The sequence below is a fragment of the Berghia stephanieae genome, chromosome 3, assembly GCF_034508935.2.
Source record: "Berghia stephanieae isolate SIO BIC M18660-M18661 chromosome 3, UCSD_Bste_1.3, whole genome shotgun sequence".
NCBI lineage: Eukaryota > Metazoa > Mollusca > Gastropoda > Nudibranchia > Aeolidiidae > Berghia > Berghia stephanieae.
Window position 1 is genome coordinate 74,077,824 of NC_088362.1, and position 24,908 is coordinate 74,102,731.

Here is a 24,908-nt window from a genome sequence, read left to right on the forward strand (position 1 = left end):
CTATACAACTAATTAATGAACAATATTATCATTGCCATCAATTCCACCTTCGGTCTACCTCTAAGCATTTTACTGACTTATCATCATGAGCTACTTTACCAATAATAAAACTCTTAGAATGGAGGTAAATTTGGTTCATTTGCTTGCTTTACTTGATTTCAATCGACTGTTGCTTTATTTGCACCTTGCTTACTTTCTTTTCATTTTCATCATATTGTTAATTGTTAAGAATCAGCATCTTCAGGATTTGTATATGACTCTTCGATTTTTAGAAGAAAGTTGAATGCAGCGTCGCCATGTACAACGCTATTTTCAACATCAAGGAAGATTTGGTACGGCTCTCATCAACATCGAGTTCGAGTACTTCGAGATTTTTTCTCTCTTCATTACTTATTATTATTATTATTCTAGACTATTCGTCTTTACTTAGGTACTACTATAGATCTACTCTCACTCGATTTCGAACACGTACTTGTCACTGAACTGCTGAGATTACAAGTCCTTGACTTTACTTTAACTTTACTAATTTAATTAGCCTACTTTATTATATTATTTTTAGGAAGCCGCTATTTTCACCGTATGGTAATATTTTGGTGGACGATTTTCACCGTGCGATGATAATGATAATAATGGGAGACTTTTTTCACCATCCCGTAATATTTTGGTGGACGATTTTCACCGTACTGTGAAAATAGCCTGACACACTATTTTCACCTTACGGTAGGCACTTCGATATCTCCCGATTCAGCGCTTACCCGATAGCCTCAGTTATCGCGTCAATCTTGCAACCAGATTTTGAGGCTGCTTTTTTGTGACCTCCAGTAAAAATTAGATTGCTCTTTCATTTGTGCATCAATTTTGATATTTTAGGTCTCATTTTGTGCAGGATGAATTTATTTATTGAGTGGTATCATTTTCGTTGAATTCCAAACAAGTTTTCTCTCTCTTTTTGTTATGTAAAAAATAGGTAAAAAGTAGCGGCCATTTACTAAGAGCTAAAAACGAGTACATATGAGATTTTTATTAGTACAACTAGGTTTGTATCTTAATCTTTAAATAAGACCCAATTCAGGTCTTAACTCGATGCGTAAAGTTGCTTTTGAGATGCGTTAAAGCGGGTACCCTTATTTCAGCAGCAGCCATTTTGAATTTACGGGAGCTTTTACCCGAAATCGAAAGTAGATCCATTACCGGAAATGGATAAAATCTCTCTTTCTCTTTGTAATTTATTTCTATAAATAGCCCCCAGTCCTCTCTCTCTCTCTCTCTCTCTCTCTCTCTCTCTCTCTCTCTCTCTCTCTCTCTCTCTCTCTCTCTCTCTCTCTCTCTCTCTATCTCTATCTCTCTCTCTCTCTCTTATCCATTTCCTCTCTCTCTTTTCCTTCCTTCTGCTCTCTCTCTTCCAGTCCTCCTCTTTTCCTTCCTTCTGCTCTCTCTCTTCCAGTCCTCCTCCTTTCCTTCCTTCTGGCTATCTCATTTCCCTTTCACTTTTATTTTCTCTTCTCCATTCCTCTTTCCCCTCCCTTCACACTCATCTCCTCTTTCTTCTCCGTCTCTATTCCCCTCTCTTACCTACTCTCTCTCCCCCCCCCCCCCCCCCCCCCAATCTAATTCACCACCTCCGTCTTTCTCCACTGTTCTTCCTCCTTCAGTCAGTCTTTTTCTCTTGTTCTCCCTCCAACTCCACCTCCTTCCTCCCTCATTCCTTCTCTCTCTCTCTTCTTCTCTCTCTCTCTCTCTCTCTCTCTCTCTCTCTCTCTCTCTCTCTCTCTCTCTCTTCCTGGCTTAACTTTAAAATTATCACACACACAGAGGAAGAGTTTGACAAACTGTTTAGTGGATCCATAATTGATGTCTTTTTTTAGCAGAACAAAACTTTGACCTTAATATTGAGGACTAATTTCCATGATTATACATTAAAGTAAAAGCAATATTTGTCAAAGTGATGATGATAATAACAGTACTAATAATAATAATAATAAATTAACAAATAATGATGATGATAATAAAGATTTTGATAATGCTATGTAACTTTGTACAAATGATGGCCCACAATTTAATTTGTCATAGTTAACAATGCCCTTGTCTTCTGATGAATAATACAATACACATAAAATATATATAAATATGAAAAAAATACTATTAGAAATTTAAAAAAAAAAACGGAGATTGAAATACATTTTTTGTATTTTACACAACTATATAGCACATTTCCATGAATTCACTTTACTTGATGTGCTATACGTTCCGCTTTTTCCCTCAACAGGCTATATCAACCCTTATTCTTATCTTATACAGCATACGTCATCTGTTAGGCATACGTTTTGCTCAAACACTTTTATAAAGTCTATTGCATGCTGCCTATGGCCAGGCTCTTATTTACAGAAGTGTATGGACCTCATCCAAGGACACGCAGAGCACGTTTTGTAATTGTTGTCACCCATTTAGTCTATGATCACCCTCACCATTGCTTGACTTTCTTAATCAATGGTGCTGTAGAGTACCAATATATTTGGACATAGACAGCCACATGTGGCACTAAGGGGGCTTCTGAATTATTCTTTAGATTTGTGTAAAAAGCTAGTTGCCAGGGTGAAGGTGTTTATCAGATGGATTCGAACTCCAGACATTGTCTAACGATCAATCAAAGCCAATATAATACACTATATCACAGAAACTGAAAGGAGAACCTATAAACTATCTTTTATTTGCAGACATAGAATTTATCTTGATATTCTTATATTATACCTGCTTGGGTAGTGTGCTTAAGATTACAAAATGACGATATTTTAAGTATTTTGAATGGCATTGTTTTGCGTTATATATAGCAATTTTTTTCTACTACTTTGAGTATTTGAACTTCTGTTCTTTCAATGAAACTTAAAATTTATCCTCGGTAGATTATGCTTCTCTTTTAGACATTTAATTTGATACCAATTTTATCAGTGTAGCATAAATAGGGACAAAGTTATCGTGAATCCAATTTCTTTGACGTTGGAGTGTGTTATGTAATGTTATGTAATCTGCTTTTTTTGTTACGAAGAGGTGTCCAAAAATAATTAATGTCCATTGTTTAAGCTCACTACTTTTCTGAAGTTGTCTGCGAAAAAATAAATGAGTGAACTTTAACCTTATAAAAGTTATTGACATTTGAGTGCGAAATCAACCGTTTCTTGGTCACAAAGTTCAAGAATAAATTACAAAGGAATATAAGGCGCATTTTTCACCTAGTTATTGTTACATAACTTTTTAACTATTTATCCGATTTTCATGAAACTGGTACCATTGGAATTGTCATGCTGAGCTTGATCTTATGAGATAGATTTTGAAAAGATCCTGCAATTTTGAAAATTTTATCTAAGTCCCTACTTACGGTGATAATGGTGTGGAAGGCTATATTACTATATTCACTGAACTGTACACAATGATAAAAGTGGGGGAGACTATATTCACTATAACTATAATTTATACTATACTATAATGGTGTAGAAGGCGAAGGCTATATTCACCATGTGGAAGGCTATATTCACTGTACGTTGATAATAGTGTGGGAGACAATTTTCACCATACAGTGAAAATAACCTGTTACTGTTACACTATTTTCACCGTACGGCGATAATGGTGTGGAAGGCTACATTCACTGTACGGTGATGATAGTGTGGGCAACAATTTCCACCGTATGGTAATATCTTGGTGGACGATTTTCACGAAAATAGCCTGACACACTATTTTCACCTTACGGTGATAATGGTGTGGAAGGCTATATATTCACTGTACAGTGATAAAAGTGTGGAGACTATATTCACTATAATGGTGTAGAAGGCTATATATTCACCGTACGATGATAATAGTGTGGGGGACTATTCACTATAATGGTCTGGAAGGCTATATTCACTGTACGGTGATAAAAGTGTGGGAGACGATTTTCACCGTACAGTGAAAATAACCTGACACACTATTATCACCGTAGGGTGATAATGGTGCAGAGCTGCCAAGTGTCACGAAACTTCTGTGACAGCCACGGAACTATGTGCTTGCCAGGGACAGACGGAAATGGCCTAAAAAGTCACGGAAGTGGTGCTGGTCTATTTTGTTATGTTCTATATTACGGTCATTCAATACACATTTTGTGTGTCTGATTAGTCACATCAAAGTGTATGCAGTTGATGTCAAATAATATTATATTTTAGGAGGGTCAATGACCCATGTATGCGGGTGGTTGGATGGGAGCATCACCCTTGAATCATATACCTATGATGTTCGCATGGGTGTACGATCCGATAGTGATGTCGTTTCTTCTTCTCTTTACTAGCCTATCCTGCTTCTTTGGTTTGTGATTGTATTTTTGACAGGGGATATTTTTTTTTTCTGTAAATCTTCTGTCTGTTTGTTCTTGGTTATTTATAATTTAGCTTATGATATCTTTAGGTTATGATTTTGATTTACGTTTGTACTATTTTTGTTAGATTGCTTGTTTTTTTGTTTCAGCGGTCTCTCATATAACCTCAATTGTGTTGGAAGAGACCTAAAGCAACAAACAAACAAAAAATGACCCATGTATTATTATATATACTTAGGGTCAATGACCCGAGATATGGTAGCATTATTGTGTACTCTGGGGTCAATAACCAATTTATAGATAGTATTATTATGTAGTGTGGACTACTCTCCCTATTTGATTTTCAGAATGATTTTATGTGTATGTGTGTTTGTAGTGTATGCCACCTTAGGCGTGTGTTGGGTTGAGTGAAGGGGGGGGGGGGGGGGGGGGGGGCTTCAGGGCTAAATCCATCCATTCAATGCCTTGCTCTGCCAGGGTCTGTGTCCTCTATTATTATTTGACCCCTCTTTTTGTCTCTAATCGATCAGTAAATTTTTACACATTCTGTATCATTTGAGTACTTTTGTGTCATTACCACCCAGACCGTCTATAACTATAACTGTCATATATGAGGAAATAGGTAAGAAATGATAGTTTTAAGTGTTCTAATATGCTAATATAGTTATATACGCATGGGTTCATTAATAATTGTCTAGATGAAGTTGTATGTAGGTCTAAATAGACTTTTATGCGTCGCTGAAGTGCCACTGAAATGAATGTCAATTGTCCCCCAAACGGATTTTGACAAGTTGGCAGCTCTGATGATGTGGAAGGCTACATTCACTGTATGGTGATAATAGTGTGGGCGACAATTTCCTCCGTCATCATCATCGGTAATATCTTGGTGGACGATTTTCACCGTACTGTAATAATAGTGATAATAGTGTGGGAGACTATTTTCATCGTACGGTGATAATGGTGTGGAAGGCTATATTTACAGTACGGTGATGATAGTATGGGAGACTATATTCACTATAATGGAGTTGAAGGCTATATTCACTGTACGGTGATAATAGTGTGGGAGACTTATTTTCACCGTTTGGTAATATCTTGGGGTGAAAATAGCGTAACACACTATTTTAACTGTACGGTGATAATGGTATCTTGGTAGCTAACTAACTTCGTGGTGTTTGTCTGTGTTGAACCCATCACCTCAAGAAGTCGGGGGGAGCAGCTCAAGAAGAGATTGAAATCACTTTTTCTCGATTTGTGCTCATACTCATACAATAGAGCCACGCTCTCCCCGGCCAGCTGGAGTTGTACCAGTAAGGTCGCAGGTTCGAGGCCCCATCGCTGCCACGAACTTGGAAAGCTTCATTGGTAACTGTAACCAATTCTGAATCCGCCATCCTGCCTGTATTATTATAGCTTTGGGAGGCCTTCCGATAACTCATCGTGCTAAGGCAGGGAACCCAAATATTCGCTCCTAAGAAAAAATACAACCTAGTACCTTTAACTACCCCTAATAGGAAAAACAAACGACCTCTAGCTATCCCTAATAGAAAAAACAAAACAAAAAAAAAATCAACCCTAGGACTGCTTTGCATTGCCTTTCAATACCTCACAAATCAAAATGGTGGCCGAGAATCAAAACAATGGTCAAATTAGAAAATTTTAAACTTTCACAAATCTATCAAGGTTTGCTCTATATGATGACAAATTGAATAAATAAACGTCTGACAAAAGGTCCAAAGTGAATATACAAATTGAAAGAAATGCTACAAGGAGCTTTCAGGAGGCCTCCCTAGCTTTTGTTCTCTGCAAACTTTTTCTTTTTTTAAAACTCATCTTCACGCAGGAAGAAAATGATGTCGGATCGTTTTCTAATGGTCCGGATGCTGAGGCTACCATGTCACAGTTCGTTTCCTGGCTTCTGATTGGCTTATACATATGGTGAAAATAGTCTGTCAGGCTATTACTATTATCACCGTATGTTGAAAATAGCCTGAGACACTATTTTCACCGTACAGTGAAAATAGTCTGTCCGTTATTATTATTATTATTATTATTATTATTATTATTATTATTATTATTATTATTATTATTATTATTATTATTATTATTATTATTATTATTATTATTATTATTATTATTCTTATTATTATTATTATTATTATTATTATTATTATTATTATTATTATTATTATTATTATTATTATTATTATTATTATTATTATTATTATTATTATTATTTTATTATTATTATTATTATTATTATTTTATTATTATTATTATATCCATCCCAGATGGATTTTGTCTTGTAAATCATCTCCCAGTTTTGCACTGTTTTATTTTTGTTTTGCATATACATCTGATTTGTAAACATATGAGTATGTTCCTCTTATTAGGAACCTGTGCTTGTATCAGGACAAGCTATTTAGGGGATCTCAAACTAAGCACACTGCACTGACTGATATTTGATAGTGTGCTCTCTAGTGGAATCTACATCTGTTCCCTATTTGGACTAATCTCCCCTTGTCTCATGTTTTCTTGGATGCTTTAATTTTAATTGTAATTCTAGAACTTTGTACTATCCCATTTTTTTTCCTTTTTTGATATGACCTTTAAAAACAAACAAACAGACCACCCCATTCCCTTGCTGATTTTATGTTTGGCTGTTGTTATTCTCAGACATGTCTGCCAATAAAGAATATTGATTATGGGTAGACCTGTCTGGCAATAACCAAAAGCCTGGCCCTTTCGTTTTTGGCAGACACATTTATCAAGTTGGCAGAAATAATTTATGCAAAATGCCAAACTAGACGTGAAAAATACCAAATATTCTGAAAAAATGCCAGTGGTTATTTGTGTCCCAAATCAGTTAATTCAAGTGATATTTAACACAAGATGAAAGTAAATAGTGCCCAAATGCCAAATCATTCAGCCATGACACCCACATGAATGTCAACGCATATTGTGTATATAGTAACCTACTATCGATTGACTGATTTATAGTTAGTTAATTCTATGTTTTTATTGATAATTTATTAATTTTACTTATTTCGAAACATTTCATATTCTGGAATGTGGATAAATGTTTAAAAGAGCCGAGTTAAAAAAAAGTGTCTGTGTATAACCTTCCATCGTTATTGGCAGACAGTGTCTTAGCTAGCCACTAAGCTTTTTTGAATGGTTTGTAAGAGTATGAGCACAAATTGATTGAATTGTCAAGAATTGGAATTGAAAAATCCATGAAGTATTATTATTATTATTATTATTATTATTATTATTATTATTATTATTATTATTATTATTATTTATTATTATTATTATTATTATTATTATTATTATTATTTATTACCATTATAATTGAATAAGAGAGACAATGAATTCTATAGTTGATTTAACAATATATTTAAGTTTCAGTTAACGCCTAACAACATGAGTGAAGCAATCCTTTCTGCTCTTCAGAGTGCATGATGAGCAATTATTAATGATAAGTATTTGTTTATTGAATAAGACTGGTGGAGATATGCTTTCTCTGAACCTCTTCCCTCTTTCCAGATAGCAATACCCATGGTTGACTAAAGAGGAAGTTTACTGGTTTACTAAGCCATGTCCTGCTTCAGCCAGTTTAGTGATAACAATAATAACAATAATAATAATAACTACATTCCAAGTGTTTATGGAGGTAAGATTAAAGTTGGAACGTATTTGAAATATTTTTTATTTTATAATATTTTTCTCATTTGCCATTTTTATTCTCTACCTGATGCTTGTAGTGCTAATGAGGTATCTGGTCATGTTTTAAATTTCTGGTGAAGACCAGATCATCTGGGAAGAGTGATAACGATAATAGTGATTGATTTGAAATGAAAGGGGGTGGGGGTGGGGGATAGGGTAAATAAAATTTAAATCTCATTAGATGCTTGTTGATGGCAAGCAAATGGCCGCTAGCTGCTAAGCTTTTTTTGAATGGTTTGTAAGAGTATGAGACACATTTTTATGTAAACAAAGCATTGAATAAGATAGGGAATAGGAATTGACTGCCACAGACATTGAAAATTGAATTTCACAGATTTCTTCTGCCTTTTCATAAATTATTCATTTGATCACACAGGAAAATGAGTCCGAACTCTCCAGTAAGTAATTTCTAGAAATTATGATGTTATTTGAATTATTATCTAAGAGTTTTCCATAATCTAAAGATTTATTTTTTAAATGGAAAATGTCAAATTCACTGTGAAAATCAACTTTTTAATTCTGTACTAGGACAACTACAATCGTTCAAACACCTTATCCTGATTTCTCAATTTCTCATATATGATAAATCTGAATGACTATAACTTTGCATCATAAAGACACCTAACAAAGTAGAAAATAGACACAGAACGTGTATGTAAGTTCATAAAATATATTTACCTCTAAAAAATATCTTGCTACATTTTCACTATCTTCATATCTTAAATTCGACATAAAATCTTAGAAAGGCTTTTATTTATAAAAAAATATTTGTCTTTTAATGTGTATTCTCATTTTAAAAAAGTGATTGATAATCATATTGTGATTTCAGGTAATTGATTAAATCTATTTTAAATTATAATTTGAACCATTATGCTTTGATTTTCAGATATGCCATCTCTGTCTCATCAACAATTCACTGAAAATGCATCACGCACAAGAACATTTGGAGCACCTCATAATTTTACCTTTTCATATCCTACTCAGGGTACTACAATCCCTACCCCACGACCCAGTATACAGGTAAATTCTTTACAAATACTTGCGCTTTGATATGAATGTAAGGTATGAAAGAGATGTCAGTCTCTTGTTAAAGGGACAATTTAAATCTTAAATGAGCTTGGATGGCTGAGCCAATAATGTATTTCATTGTTAGTACCTTGAAGTGAGATATTGGAGTTCAGTTTCTGCTCAAGGAATAATGCATACTAGATACAGGGTTCAAACTTGGTCCATCAAATGATAGTACAGTACTCGTTGGAGTCTAGCACACCACATTCCAGCACACTCTGCAATACAGTACGCTGGATCTGGGTGGCCATATTATATATATATAATAAGTCCTGACCTCCCATGAGCATTAGATTTAGGCAGTCTCAGATTCTAGCGTGCTTTTTGGCTTCTCCCGAGAGCATGCTTGAATCCAGGGAGTACTGTACAATAACTGTCACATCTAGATATTTTGGAACTCCACAATTCGGGTATCTCCATTGTCCGGACATATTTTTTACAATTTTAATTTATTAAAGATATTTGAAGTCTTATTTATAAGATCTGTAATCCATGGGCTACAGTAACAAAGATAAAACAAGTAAAAACAAATACTTTAAGGCCTTTTGACCGAAAGTTAATTTTAAATCTCTTGAATGTAATTTAGGTTTTTAAAATCAGTTTAAGGAAAGGACAATTCATTAAAACTTTACATACCCTAAAGTACGTTATACCTATACTATTAAGAATGGATGTACACAAGAAATAGTAATTTAATCAGGCCTGTAAATCTTCCGTCTATTGTCAGATTTCCGACAGTACGATTTTGCTCAATAAGTGCTAATATTAAAAAAAATAAAAAATAGTAAAAATAAAATTCGTAACGTCAAAGAACAGAACCAATAAAAAAGAAAATAAAAAAGTTTTATTTCGTTACTCGAAAACAATCAGATTTTATTCCATTTCAAATGCCGACTAAAAAAAAAAAAACAACAAAAAAACGTTTTATTTATCGCATCAAAGACAAAACAAAACGTCTATCAGTTAGCTATAATATTATCATGCCACCTACACACTCCGCTAGACGTGGATGTATTCACTGCCTGGCTACTGTGCCACAGCCAGCGAGAGAGGGTTGCAAACTATGTCACGAAGTTCGCGCGAGTCGTCAAACACACACCTAGTCAGTAAATAACGCACACACAGAAGTGTGTCAAACCGGACCGGAAGGTTTCTCTCTATTTTGCTACCGACACACATGCATTTCTCCGGTTCTCATGTCTTTTTCTCTATAATTTATTGTTTCCGTCCGGATGTGAAACGGATAAAAAATAATGCGAAATAATTATTTTTCTTCGAAATATATATTCTTCTTCGAAAGCTCTCACACGACCATACCACCTCCTCCTCTTCTTCTTCTTCTTCTTCTTCTTCTTCTTCTTCTTTTCTTCTTCTTCTTCTTCTTCTTCTTCTTCTTCTTCTTCTTCTTCTTCTTCTTCTTCTTCTTCTTCTTCTTCTTCTTCTTCTTCTTCTTCTTCTTCTTCTTCTTCTCTTCTTCTTTTTCTTCTTCTTCTTCTCTTCTTCTTTTTCTTCTTCTATTAGAATTAATCCAAATAAACGAAAGAATCAGCGTAAACATTTGACACAAACAAACACCAGCGAAGATACGCAGCTTCCCGTGTCAAGCAAGAGATACACATCCTTCAAAAGGGTAGGAATTGTTCTCTTACTTTCATTTTACAACTAACTCAGACTTGGGCCCTCAATAATTGGGATTATTTTTTTTGGTACCATAAAATAAGGACCTCATTATAAATAAGTAGGGGAAAGTGACATGATTTGATTAGTCAATTGACGTGTCATATCTGTGTTGTGTAATTAATCCATATTTTTGTCCTGTTGTGTCTATTTTCGCGTGTTCAAAAAGTTCATGCAATTTTTTCACCAACCATTTACAGGCCTGTATAATATATGAAACAATGATATTTTATGTTATGATTTTGTTTGAGTTTGACAGAGGGACCGTTAAATTTTCCTCCTTTTTGACAAATTTTATCATCACTGATAACTTCAACATGTCAGGCAAGGAGAAGAAGAGTTGTTGTTTGCTGTAAAGATGAGTTTAAAATGGTCTGAGGTCAAAACTACATTTGCCACTTAAAGTACTGATACCACAATCTGAATGTTTCTGGAATCTGGACAAGATGTTCGGAATGGAGGTGTTTGGATTATGGAGATGTGACTGTATCTTATACACTCATCCTTTGTGATCCATGAGCTACATGACGAGAAAAAGTTGCTTTTATTCTAAAGATGTAATTGTGCAATTATGTTGAATGACCACTGAATAGAATTTGATATTCCTGAGATATCGTAAATCATTACTTCACACAATGTAATTTCCTTCATGTATCCAAAAAAAAAAAGAAAAACATCTGGAATATTTTCAAATGAAATGTAATTCAATCAAATTTGTCTCAGGTGATCCTGTCAGCTAGTTAATCAAATATCTAAAATTTCTGTTGGGGAGCAAGGAGTTAAAATATTTGTCGCAAGATTCGTAATAAATTTCACATTTTTAGCTGAATAGAATGGGGGTTATCTTTATAACACTACTCACAAAGCAATTGACACGGAGTAAAGACAGTGAGGAAGGAGGGGGGGGGGGGGAGTAATTGAGCTGGCATTTAATTTTTAATGGAGTTAATCAAGCAACAACATGATGCATGATAATGTTGGACACAATTGAGTAGCTGACTTTCAAAACGTCCTTAGTCACAGCCCGATAGAAAATGAGTTAACAATCTCAAGCTATATTTTGGACTCCATAGAATTACCGGAGAAAATTTAGAGTTTCAAAACACTCAAGGTATTGTTTTATGAGGCACACAAGACATGTATGTTCCTCTTTAAGCCAACAAATAAATGATAAAAAATTGCGGTTTTCTTTGAATGATGAAAATGGGACTTGGTACGTTTTGAAAGTCATCTACTCAATTGTATGTTGGATACATTTTATAAGTGTTCATGTTTAAATAATGAGGTTTTGATAAATACTTGATATTTTTTATTTCTTTTCTGTTTCATTTAAGTTATGAAGATGCTGTTAATAGCCGAGGTGAATAAATGATTATTAAAAATTAGTGAATATCATTGTTGGTATTTAGGCTGAAGAATTTTGATAATCTTCATTTGAATGTTTCTAAAATTGTTGTGTTCACACATGATTAGGGAAGAGCATTCCAGTCTTTGATAGTGTGGAGTATATGCCTCTCGTAAAACAAGGAAAATAAAAGCAAACATCACTTTTTTAAAATCTATAAGTTACACAATTGTTAGACTCGATGCAGAGTATAAAAAGGTTTTTGATTTACCATAGAGCAATATGCTGGTATGCTTGTTTTTCATGCTTTCTTATACTGGAAACTATGATAGGAGAAAATTATATATTTTCATATTCTATATATCTTTATCAGACCACAAGCTCCATGCCTTTTGTAGGGGCCTTGGGCCCAGGATTAGGAACAACATGGCAACATTCCAATCCCTCCTCGATTGTGACCCATACCAGCAGTCACTTGACTTCACCTGTCTTTACAGGGATGCCACCAAGGTATTATGCATATATATATATATATATAATATATATATATATATATATATATATATATGTATATATATATATTATTATTATATATATATATATATATATATTATATATATATATATAGAAATGAGAGAGAGAAGTAGATGAGAGAAGAAGAGATAAGAGAGAGAGAGAGAGAGAGAGAGAGAGAGAGAGAGAGAGGGAGACATTCTTGGCCTGCTTGAAAGAAGTTAATAAAAATAATAAATAAAATACACACATACACATATATATGTATAAATTATAAAAACGAAAACCATGAAATAATTGTGCTCTACTTTTTTATGAAGGAGCTATTTATAAAATATTTCAAGTATAATTATGATCAACTTCTACAATATATTATTTTGAGCATTCTCTCTCATCACTTCCTGACGAGAGCGAATGCTCGAAAGAATATTGTAGAAGTTGATCATAATTATACTTGAAATATTTTTTATATATATATTGTTCCTATTGCTTGATTAAAGCTGTTTTCATATATATATATATATATATATATTGTTCCTATTGCTTGATGAAAGCTGTTCACATAAAAAGGGAGAATAAAAATGATTTGATATGATTTAGTAACCTGAACATCATATCTGTATTTTGTTTGCCTTTATCATTCATAACATAATTCTTAGGTCAGAACCACAGCCATCTTGCAGTTCTCCAATCAAGCGACCCAAGCGCAAAGCAGAAGAATATTCAGAGGAGTGAGTATTAAAATTTGTTAGCATTACAGTGCAACACGCAATCGACTATACAGGACAGCCAGAAACGTTTGTCGAATCCATGTTTGAGGAATATGTGAACACGGCTTTAAGACAAGAGATGTAAACTCTGGTGTAGCCTACTGTACAAGTATGTGATTTCAATGTTTGCACATCCTGGTCTCGTAGATTCATGCCGTTTTGTCAGCAAAATAATGAAAATCATTCACTCCTGAGTTACTCGCTTAGACAAATAAAATGCAGACCACCACGCCATACAACACAGCACACAGGATAACATGGTAGGATGTGGGGGAAGTGGTAAGAATGGAGGGGGGAAGGCACTTGTCTACACACGCGTACCCTTCGTAAAACTATAACCTGAGTCCATGGCTATCTGCTGCTTGTCATAGGCGATTGAAGAATAAATATGGCATTGTCAGGTTTGCTGTGCCATTCCTTCATTAGTGTGTCAACTTACAGTACTGTAATACATACACATTGAGGGTTGATTGTTTCGGAGTCAGGCAAACACTTAAGATGGCTATGCCTGAGACTGACCAAAAAGATTGTCACATTACAAAACAGTGATCACCAGTTTTTAAAAAAATGGAGAGTTATTTGTGGTGCTCAACGAAATAAATGATTCCCTTGCTTGAGCTGTTGAACACAACTCACAGTAATTAAGTTTTATTTCCCAATTGCCATCTTGTTTTATGTCTTGTGTTTTAAAATTATTTTTTTGGTCAGTTTCAAGCTATAAGTTCACAAAGGCTATGGCGCAACGCAACTTGCTCTCTCTCTGTCTCTCTCTCTCTCTCTCTTTCTCTCTCTCTCTTTCTCTCCCTCTCTTTCTCTCTCTCTCTCTCTCTCTCTCTGTCTCTCTCTCTCTCTCTCTCTCTCTCTCTCTCTCTCTCTCTCAATGACTAGTGTGTTGGCCCTAAATCTCACTTTAGTTCATCAAAACTGTTAAACTGTTTGTGGATGCTGTGAAAAATTTACCAAGACAATGAAAGACATAGTTTGGGAATTCTGTCCTTGTTTGTTGAACCCATGAATTTGTCGAATATGTGTTTGAACGTGTGTTGCACTGTATATCATAATAATTTGAAAAAACTTGAGCTTTTATATAGCACAATATTCACTTGAAATGCTCAAAGTGCTTTACAAAGGGTCTCTAGCCAACAGCAACACTTAACATGTAAGATGAGACATAATACCTGTTAGGCGAAGTTAAAATGTTTTCCAACAGAGACCAAGCTATTCCTGGCTAGTTATTTATTTTACACCTGAGTATGGTGAGAGAATGTGAGTAAAGAGCCTTTTCCAAGGAATCAATTATGGGCCTCTCAGAGCGGGACTTGAAACTAGGACCTTCTCATCCAAAGGCGAGTGTCGTACCACTCTGACCCTCCAGGAAAGTGTTACCGCAACGGGATCGCAATTTTGACAATTGCCTCATTTTTTTTGCAATTTTCCTTGTTCTGGAGTCACATATAATCATATAATGCTAAACATAGAAAAATACTACTGCCACCGTCACACAAAACTATTAAAGATTTCGCGAGTAGCTTCCCTTGACAATACAGGAAGTAGATAATTCATTGTTTTCAATCGATTGACTCATCCCGGCAATTTATCATCCTCAAGTAGGCTTTTGTTGGATTTGTGCCGAAATTGAGTTTGAGTTGTATGAAAAAAAAATCACTCATGATGTCTAATAATTCAGCAAAGAATAGTTCCAAGACAACAGCCCGGGACCGACATAGACAATTTCTAAAGACAACTTATGTGTCTGGGACGAAACTTTTCTGTAATTTAATATAATTTATGGACATAATACTGTATAATACATACCAACTAAAATTGGTGGACTGTGCTTGTCATAGAATTAAAGCAAGAATAAATTATTGTGCGCTGTTTATTGAAAACAATGTCTTAAATTTGCAATTTTTCCTTCAATTTTTCGCATGCAATTTTTGGAATTTTGGGTGCAATTTTTGGGGTTTTCATTTGCAAACTTCCGCGGGGACAGACCACTAGAGGACATAACTGCACAATAAAATCTGAATCTTTAATTTTAAAGGAAAATTTGTTAACAAATTCCCAAGTACATTTACTTGAGAATTATCTCAAATGCTTAGACTTAGGTGGCAAACATTAACATAATGATCCCATTGTTTAGTCTTTTGGGGCATAAGGTAATCACTGTTTAGGTTACCATTGTGTATATTAGAATTATTCACACAAGAGATAATTATAATTCTCCTGTCAGGGGTGCCTTTTTTCTGGCTGACCTTGTTCGGTTTTGGTGAGTTAAAAGATGAAAGCATTTGTTGTTTAAAGGTAATAGTTAAGGAGAAGCTAGATTTATAAGTATCCTTTTCTATAGCTTAATGGGTGGTAGTACCATTTGATGAAAAGAGACTTTGCACGAAATATTTTCATATCTGCTCTTTATCAGAAATATTTTCAGGCTTTTTTGATTTTAGAAAAAGGCATCCTTATAAATAATTATTTCGAACTTAAAATACTAAATTATTGTATATATCCTTTTCTGTTCAGTGCCCCGTCTTCTAAAGTTTATCTCTGTACTGACCAGTTTGCCAATCTCAACATAAATAATGACATTGTTCAACATGAGATCAAAGGTCATGACCCTGTTGGATGGGGTCGTTTTCAAGAGGTTGAAAACAGGTGGGTAATGACTTCATGACGAACAATTGTTGCAATGATAAATTTTTATCCAGCCTCTTATGTTCAATAATATCTGAATCTTCAGATTTCTCCCTTTTTTTTTTTTTTCTTCATAATTTTTTTTAGTTTCAGAAAATTGATGAAATAAAGAAGAATTCATTGCTAATATGTTTTTAAAATTGAGTTACACTTGAGTTTCTTTCAAAATACATGATTGTCTAATTGTGAAATGGTAGAAATCTTGCAACTTTGTGGTACAGTATTTGTTTTTTCATTTGAAAGTCAAGATTAGATGGAAAGAAAATATAAAATATTTGTAATTGTTTGCACTGACAGCTCATTAGGAAAAGAAAAAAATGTATGAAAAGTAGTTGAGAATGACTTTGCTAAATGTAGCTCAACATTTTGGAATATTTTGTCTTTTTCTTGATAGTCTGACAGCTTATGTCTTTTGCTTATATTATTTTAGTGCAATATAGATAAACACACATGATCATTTTCAATTTGATTGTTTATGACTGTCTACTATATTATTTTGCATTTGAAATCCATTCACTTCTTTTATATTTTCTGATGAAAGTAAATTTTAGATTTCCCTATACAGACCGTACAAAGTCTTCATATTTTCTTTTTGTTTTGTGCGTCTGATCTGCTTCTTTATGCAAGTTTATTTCTGCCCATGGAAAACCAGCTGAAAAACATTTGTATTGTACTTATCAATGTTCTGTTGAATAGGTTTCTAACATGGGGAACTTGTTTTTTAAAATCTGTTGAATAATCTTTTTGAATCTGCAACTTGAACATCAGTAGGGGAAATCTGAATTTCAATTTATTTTGAGACACTAAATACATTTACTCTACCTTATGAATGCAGATGAAAATAGTTGATTGTATGTTTATTTAACCATGAATACAGTAAAAACCGGATAAACTGAAAAGATTGCTAAACCAAAAAGAAATCAAAATGTCATCATTTTTTCTTCTTTATTTTTGTTAATCAACTATCGCTAAACTGAATGCCACTACGATCAAAATAAAATAACAAAAAAACTAAAATGAAAAACCCCCCCAAAAAACCAACAAATAAAGAACGGAATACTGATGTGGTGCTCACCATGAGATAAGGGAGACAGCCTGATGTATCAACTATGATTTTGGTGAGTTCTGCCCCTTGAAAATCCTGAAAACTGTTAAGGTATATACTTTTGGTATATACCAAAGTAGAATACAAAGTCCCTTTAATTTTGGCTTTACTGGTTTTTTCTGTACTTAAATCTTTTCTTTCTTGAGTTTTTAATCGGCAGTATTAAATTTTTTGGGGATCTTGTTTGCTCACACTTAACTTACAATCAAAGGCTTACAGTCAAAGGAACTAGGTTTAGTCCGGGGGCTATTTGTTGAGGTTTGTTTTTATCTTGATGTACACCCAGTAGTGATTAGGTAGGGGAGTCTGCTGTTAGGTCTTTTGAAAGTATTTAGTGATCTTTTGTCGTATCCAAAGGAGAGCAAGCTATTGTTTTTTGTTTATCGTTAAATTAATGGCGATAAACTCTGGCTCCATGGACCTTATTGCTTTAAAAGACTATTTTTTAAACTCTTCTACAGGAAATAACTTTTAAATTATTTTTTATTATATTTCCACAGCATTGTTTCTGATGAGGATGAGGGTTCTGCTGAGGACAAAAAGAAAGGAGTCCTTCATATTAATGATGCAATCACTGATGCCATCTCATCTCAGTCAGCATCTAACATTTTGCCGACAGATGTTTTGAAGGAAATGTAAGAAAATGTACATTTGATGTATAAAAATAAATCTACCATTGATGTCAATAAATCTGTATTTATAGGTGCTTTTAATTGGTTGAGGGTTTGCACAATTTTACCAAATTATGTTTTTTCCATATGAAACGACGTATGACGTATTATCTCTGTATCTTGAGGGGAAAAAAAAGTAGTTCTTTAGTAACAATATCTTTGATAGCATGTTAAGTCTATCACAAAGTACTTTTGGCCAGATCTAAGAGACCTGATGCCCAATCACAATTTGATGGGCAGAGGGATACACATAGGACTGACAACAGGGTCCATGCTCTACCAAGGTTACTTGGTACTCCTCTCTCCCCTTTTTATTTGTATATTCCTACCCTATAGCTGTCGTGTCTCTCAATATGACTTCTGTTCTTATATTGTGGGAGATTATTTATGACTGTGCAAAAGGTCATTTTCGTAAGATTTGACACGTAAATACCCCATTGCTAATTTATTTGGAAAAACTAAGGAAGATCTTCGTTTTCAACACTTTCTATGGACAACATTCTAAAGAATAAACCGAAAACTCTCAATTTGGCACCAATAGAATAGCAGAAATGGTTTCTAAAGATTAAAAAACAGTTTTTACTTTGTCCACACTTTTTTGACCCTTTAAAAAGCTGTGACACTATGACACTTGGCTTCAGACAAGTAGGTCCTTGGTTTGAGTCAAACTGTGGCAGCACAAAGTTGAATCCTTGATATAATCTCTTTACTCATATTCTCAAATCATACCTAGGTGTAAAAGAAAGTGTGATAGTTTCTTACAGGCGTCACATCTCCACCTACATATTGCTGTTGATTTTGGACCAGTTGTAAAGCTCTTATACCCCCTTATACTACAGTTAGCGGATATTGAGTTCCATATAAGTTCCATTATTGTTATTGAAAGTAGATTAAAAGATAAAGAGATCCTGTTCATAGAGAGAAAAGTAGAGACTAAGAATAAAAATTAATCTTTTAACAAAAAGTAAGTAAATAATAATAATAAGTATTTAAAAAATGAATAGTTAGAACTATGCATTTTTCATAATGGTTCTATTCTTAAAAATCTTTCTACAGTGCCAGACCATGCATGCAAATTGTTTTGTGGAAGTCACCAGGTGAACTGGTCAGAGATTTAGTTCGGGAGGACAGCATCAACACCCCCCCACCATCCCCCTCTCCATCTACTATGCATTCCATGTCAACATCATCAATGTCCACACCTTTAAATATATCATCTGTTGCCTTTGAGAACTCTTCCAATTTTATGTTATCCTCAAATTGTCACAGCAGTACTGTATCAACCCCTTCCAATCATACGTGGTTACATCAAAATATTTCAAACACACCGTTGACTTTTTCTCAGTATTCCTCATCACAACTGCCAATACAGACATCAACTCAACCTCAGTCGGAATGGAATTTGTCGTCATCATCGCGGCCAAATACTTTGTTAATGTCTCAAGAGAATATTGGTGTGTGGGATGACAATATTGATTTAAATTCTATGGGAAACTATGATGAAGAAATGCAGTTGTGACCACAAGCTTCCTTCCGTTATAGAAAACAATAATCCACTATAGTCAGAAGTTAGATGGATGGGCAGCATTTGTAATTATTTTCCCTCGTATGTTGGTTATATTTTGCATCACAATATGAAACTTGTTAAACTGGACTTTTTTTTTTTCAATAAATTCAAGAATTTAAGTGTGTTGTACTCTCTTTTGTACCAAGATCTGTAAGTTCTTTAAAGTGAAGACACCAGTGACAAACGATTTAATTTTTCTATGTAATAGATTGTGTAGTTTATGAAATTGTTTCATCGGGTCACCATACATTTTTCAAGGATAGTTTTGATTCAGAGTTTAATGCAAATTATCCATAATCCTTTATTTGATGTTTCTTAGAATAGATAAAAAGGCTCAGTGACATCAAACATAGAAAGAATGTCTTTCATACTTGCTTCTTTTCCATGGGTTTAAATTTCACAAAAAATACAAATTATAAGGACAAAGACAAACAAAGCATATTTCATATCATTTCGTTTGTAAACAAAATTAATACAATCACATTCTCTTTGAAAAAAACAAAAACACACAAAAACAAATTTAAATCTAGATTTCTATCATACCAATGACATCTACTTTCTTATAGTAAAAGGTTTGAGAGCAAAATAATTTGAGATTCAACTGAAAAAAGGATTCTGCTATGTGAAACGATTGAAATTAACATGAATAGATAGAGCTGTTGAAGAATTATCAATGGATTCTTTTTCATACCGTTTTTATTACATTAAGTTGATCACATTCGTTTATTTCCTGAACTTGTTTTGAACGCGAGGAGGGTCAAGTCCCTAAGTATTGCAAGTTCTCTATATATCTTCACACAGAATGTGTTTATTTCTTAAGACAAGTTTATCATAATGATGTCAATATATAATAATTTAGAATAATTGATATCGAGACAGTGGAGGGACGGCTTGGCATTGTGATTAAATTAATATTGGTCCCGTTTTTTGTTTAGATTTTTTCCTGTTATCAGATAATGAGAGATTGGGGCTACATTTGGATCAGATAATCAGGTGATCATTAAATGAGATATAAATTCTTGAGATTATTTGTGCACTTTAAGCCTCAATATAATCTTGTTTTGTTTAAGTGCGTATCCTATTATTCTCTTCTATTTGCTGTAACTTGCAAAAAAGGATATTCAACATTGTTAGTACTACTCAGTCTGAGTAATTAGTCGGTTTATATGAAGGAGGAGACCAAAATGCTGCCCAATGAAAATGTTGTCTCAACACGGTTGTAATGAGAATAATTTTCCTATTTCAAAAGCATCTCATATCTTTGAGCTACATTATGTATAGTTTCATCAGTTCATCTTGTAAATTTTTTTCGTTATAAATAACCTTTATGTGTTCAATACTTATCTGTTTTCAATTGTGAGATTCGGGAAGGCATAACTGTTTTCTGGCTGTACCATAAATGCAGTATCTGCAGTATCAACTGTATGAGTGTGGTTGACCTAAGGCTACTTTATATAATGTTGTGACAAAAGGTTAATTTGTAATATTTGTTACAAAAAGTCATACATTTTTAGTTATTTTGTAAAACTATGGAAAGATTTAGTTTTATTTAACTACTTTGGGTTGAGTAATCCAAAAGATTATTTTCCATTATATGCCATTGAGAAAGACTGATGAAAGCTAGATCATTTCTTTACTTCTTTGGATCAAAATATGGATGATTTTTTTTTTTGTAGAAACGACCTTTTGTCACTGCTTTATATATTTATTGCCCATTTTAACCCGTTTTTTATAACTAGGATAGAGAAATTAAGCCTGCCTTTGTAAATGCGCACTGGTGAGATAAAAGCAGTTTTTCCCAGATTTATTATTGTTATTGATCATTTTTCCCCCCTAATTTTTTAATTTTAATTCGGATTTTTTTCCTCTTTGGGAAAAAAAAACACTTAAAACAATAACCATCTCCAGCTAGCCCAATTATGGGATGAAACTATCAGCATTACTCACTATCTTGCAGGACTGCATTGTTTTACACAAAGGGCTGTTGTACATTTTTAATTAGGAATGACAGTATGGTAAATATTTGAATAGGAGTAACAGTAAGTGCATGTCTTTTCGTTATTGGCACTATGGATAATTAATTTTTTTTTTTCACTGCTAATAATTTTTCTTTTTGGTGTCTAATTTGTATAAGATAATACACTCCTTTTTTATTTTCACCTTGCACCAGTGCTTACTCCCCAATTTTTCACTTTCATATTTTCAACATAGATACGCAACACAAATTGACATATTGCATATCCTGTTTTGAAAACACGACAGTGGATAATTGGGTAGTAGGTACTGGTGAAATAGTAAAGTCTTCAAAGGTATAGATGTTTCAGTGTCACACAAAGCAGAGAGGAAATAAACAAGAAAATTGTCTCAGAAAAATTAACTTTGACTGGTCACTACCATTACACAATTTCAGTTTTCTTGCATCCGTATTTCTGCTTTGTCTGTCACTTACTGTTTTGGCTTATCTTTTATATAATGCAATTTTAGGCAAAGATCTAGATAATGGCAGTCATGTTTCATCTCAAATTTGATACAGTGCACTGGATGGGGTTCCCGACCTCCCATACTGGGCAGGGAGGTACTTGCTGTGTCTTCTATCCCCCTGTATCTGTTTTCCATTGCTTTCTGTCTTTGTCTTGGAATGAGATCACTTAGTTTTGTCCTGACCCTGGCCGGAGTCCTTGCCTGGGAGGGAAACAGTCAAATGTAGAGTTATAGTTTGTGGAGATGATATTTTTTTCTTTGTAAATCATCTCTCTGTTATGTACTGTTATTTTTTAAATTTTATTTTTCACAATTTGTAAACATTTGAGTGTATTCCTCTTAGTGGGATATTGTGCCGGTGTCTGGATGATCTCAAACCAACTACACTGATGATGTGCTCTTGGAATCTATATCTGTTCCCTATTTGAACCATTCCCCTTTGTCTTACTTTTTCCTCAAGTCCTTTTAATTATACATCTAGAATGTCTTTGATATCCAATTTTCTTCCTTTTAACTGGTGCTGATATGACTAAATGTGTTGCAAGCGCTGTTAAACTCTTAAAAACAAAACAAACATGATACTGTGAAACCTGCCTACTATAATGACATTGTCGGGACAGAAAAAATGTCATAAAAGAGAGTTGTTGATTTAGCGGAGCAAAGAATAATGGTGGAGGAGGACAGGGGTAAAGTTCTTCGATATGGCTGTCTTTTATCTTTTACCTTCAGATCTAAATTTTTTCTCTGTCATCCTCATTTTTACTAGCGCTGAGATGATCTTAAGGTGTCGCAAGCACTGTAAAGCCCCTAACAATGAAAACAACTAACATCTGAATATACATATGACCCTTCACCTCAAAATGATATTATGTTGGGATAAACAAGATGCATAAAAAGTGACTTTAATGTTAAAATGAGATCTTAGGTTTTGTTCTCTGGATAATGACAACCCCTGGTATATAATATTAGTAATTAAAAACTCAAAATAGCGACATACGTTCAGTAAAACCCCTGTTAAGTGACTTTGATATAGCTAAAATCAGCAGTTGGCATCAATGCTTAATATAAAAACCAAATAAACAAACTTATTTCCCACCTAATCAAGAACAAATCAAGAATCAAGATGTCTACCCCATTCCAGATAAGATTATGCCGAAGAAGGAAATTGCTGCAAAGTACAGGATTCCTCACCACAGTCTGTCAACAATAGTCAAGAATTGGGACAAGATCAAGACTAACGGCCATAAACCACAAAGGAAGAAATCTCGACTTGTGACGAAAACGGCCATTGATGAAGATCAACTGAGGTGGTCTAATTAAGCAGATGCAAGCTATAAATGCACCGACTTCTGGCCCCATCATCTGCAAGCAGGCAAAAATTATTGTGGATAATCTTGAAGTGGCAGATTTTCAAACAAGCAATGGTTGGTTTGATAGATTTAAACAGTGGCACTGTCTTTAAAGTAGCCTTTGGTGAGTCTGCTTCAGTTGATTTTACTATCATCGGTGAAGTGAAATTAAGTTCTAAAACGTGGTTAGGACAGGGTCTGTTATCACAGACGCTAGTCCACACATCGCATTGCTATATTCATGGGTTTCATGATGCCCCCCTTCTCTGCCATCTTGAAACCCTTGGAATAACGACAACCCTGGATTAGTATTACAGCATAATTTTCTGGTCCTGTTCGTGATAGCGTTAACCGGCGGTTGCACTGAATCCATTTTCCTCAAGAAAATATATAAACCTAACCAGAGTTTCATATTAATGATTATAGGTCTAATTTATCAGCATCAAAATTGCCCTGTCATATTACCATTTTGAAACAATGGCACACATCTCCAGATTTTTATAAAGCCAAATTTGGTCAAATTCTGTTTCCTTCAGGTTCGGATTTTTAACTTAAAATGTTTTAGAAAAACTGTTGGAAATATTGGGAATATTGGGGTTTTATTTGTTGTTGTTGTAAAGATGGGTCATTGACCAAATTAACCTATACTAAATCATTTCCAAAGCATGTTTAAATGACAATTCATAGAAATAAGGGTGTACAGTAAAAACGGTTAAATCAAAATTCAAGGGACTTGGTATGATATCTCTATTTAAACACATTTCAGTATAGGTATAATTGAAAAAGATATGATTTTGGAAGGATAGTATTATCCCACTCATTCATCCCGCTGTCACACACATTGCATTGCATCAAATTGTTCAACGGAGGTGTGTGAGGCGGTGTGCATGGATACAAGTTAAGTTATTGGCAATATTTTTCTTAGTTTATTCAGTCACTCGGCAATTTCTTTTCGGTTTAAAGTGATAGTTTGAGCATAATGGGTTTCGGTTTATCGACACTTGAGTAACAGAAACAAAGAGGAAAAAATGACAATAATTCAATTTCCTTTCTGTTTTGCGTTTTTTTTTGTTTTTTGTTTTGGTTTAACTGGATTTTTACTGTGTATCTAGCGTTTTCAATTGATACAGATGTTTTTTCTTTTTTTTTTTTTTTAACTGGATATTTGTTTTTTTCAAAGATCATACAGATTTTTTGTGTTCATTAGCAGGCCTGATTATTACTCTCAATATGTCATCTCTCTTAAATGATCGATATAAAGAAAATATTATCGTCATCTTTTGAGGAAAGGCATGTGCTACATTTTTTAGTCTCTTTTTTTCTGTCAGATTAATATATAAACAGTGACGTACTTACAAGAGACAAGTACATTAGAACAAGTATTCCATGGTTGTGTAAGGTTTTATCCGTTTTTAAAAATATGGAGTAATAAGTGGCAATGGGCACTCTGTATTGGAAAAAAAAAATAACAAGGGACAGAATCAATGATAAACTTATTTCCTTAAAAACATTGTTGTACTGCGTTATATATCTGTGCGATAGAAAATATGGAATGTGAACATGTTGAATTACGCATTGAATAAAATGTGATTTACAAAAGAAA

General features: G+C 33.9%; 1 protein-coding gene across 2 annotated transcripts; it reads left to right on the top strand.

The window, feature by feature from the left end:
- The first annotated feature begins 120 nt into the window (after positions 1 to 120).
- On the top strand, positions 121 to 24,908 carry LOC144968425 (uncharacterized). 2 transcript variants are annotated; one of them, XM_078906773.1, is made up of 8 exons: positions 121 to 332; positions 7,886 to 8,012; positions 8,952 to 9,085; positions 12,529 to 12,665; positions 13,328 to 13,399; positions 15,962 to 16,093; positions 17,738 to 17,872; positions 18,965 to 24,908. In XM_078906773.1, the coding sequence occupies exons 2-8, from the start codon at positions 7,937 to 7,939 to the stop codon at positions 19,425 to 19,427; spliced, it is 1,149 nt and encodes a 382-aa protein (XP_078762899.1). In that variant the 5' UTR covers positions 121 to 332; positions 7,886 to 7,936; the 3' UTR covers positions 19,428 to 24,908. The 2 variants fall into 2 exon arrangements, with proteins under 2 accessions (XP_078762899.1, XP_078762900.1); XM_078906774.1 differs by lacking the exon at positions 7,886 to 8,012 and having other exon boundaries at positions 146 to 332.

Coding starts and splice junctions, on each gene's coding strand:
- LOC144968425 (XM_078906773.1), top strand. CDS start 7,937: ATGTCCTGCTTCAGCCAGTTTAGTGATAACAATAATAACAATAATAAT. Junction 9,086..12,528: donor CCCCACGACCCAGTATACAG/GTAAATTCTTTA, acceptor TATCTTTATCAG/ACCACAAGCTCCATGCCTTT. Junction 13,400..15,961: donor GCAGAAGAATATTCAGAGGA/GTGAGTATTAAA, acceptor TTTTCTGTTCAG/TGCCCCGTCTTCTAAAGTTT.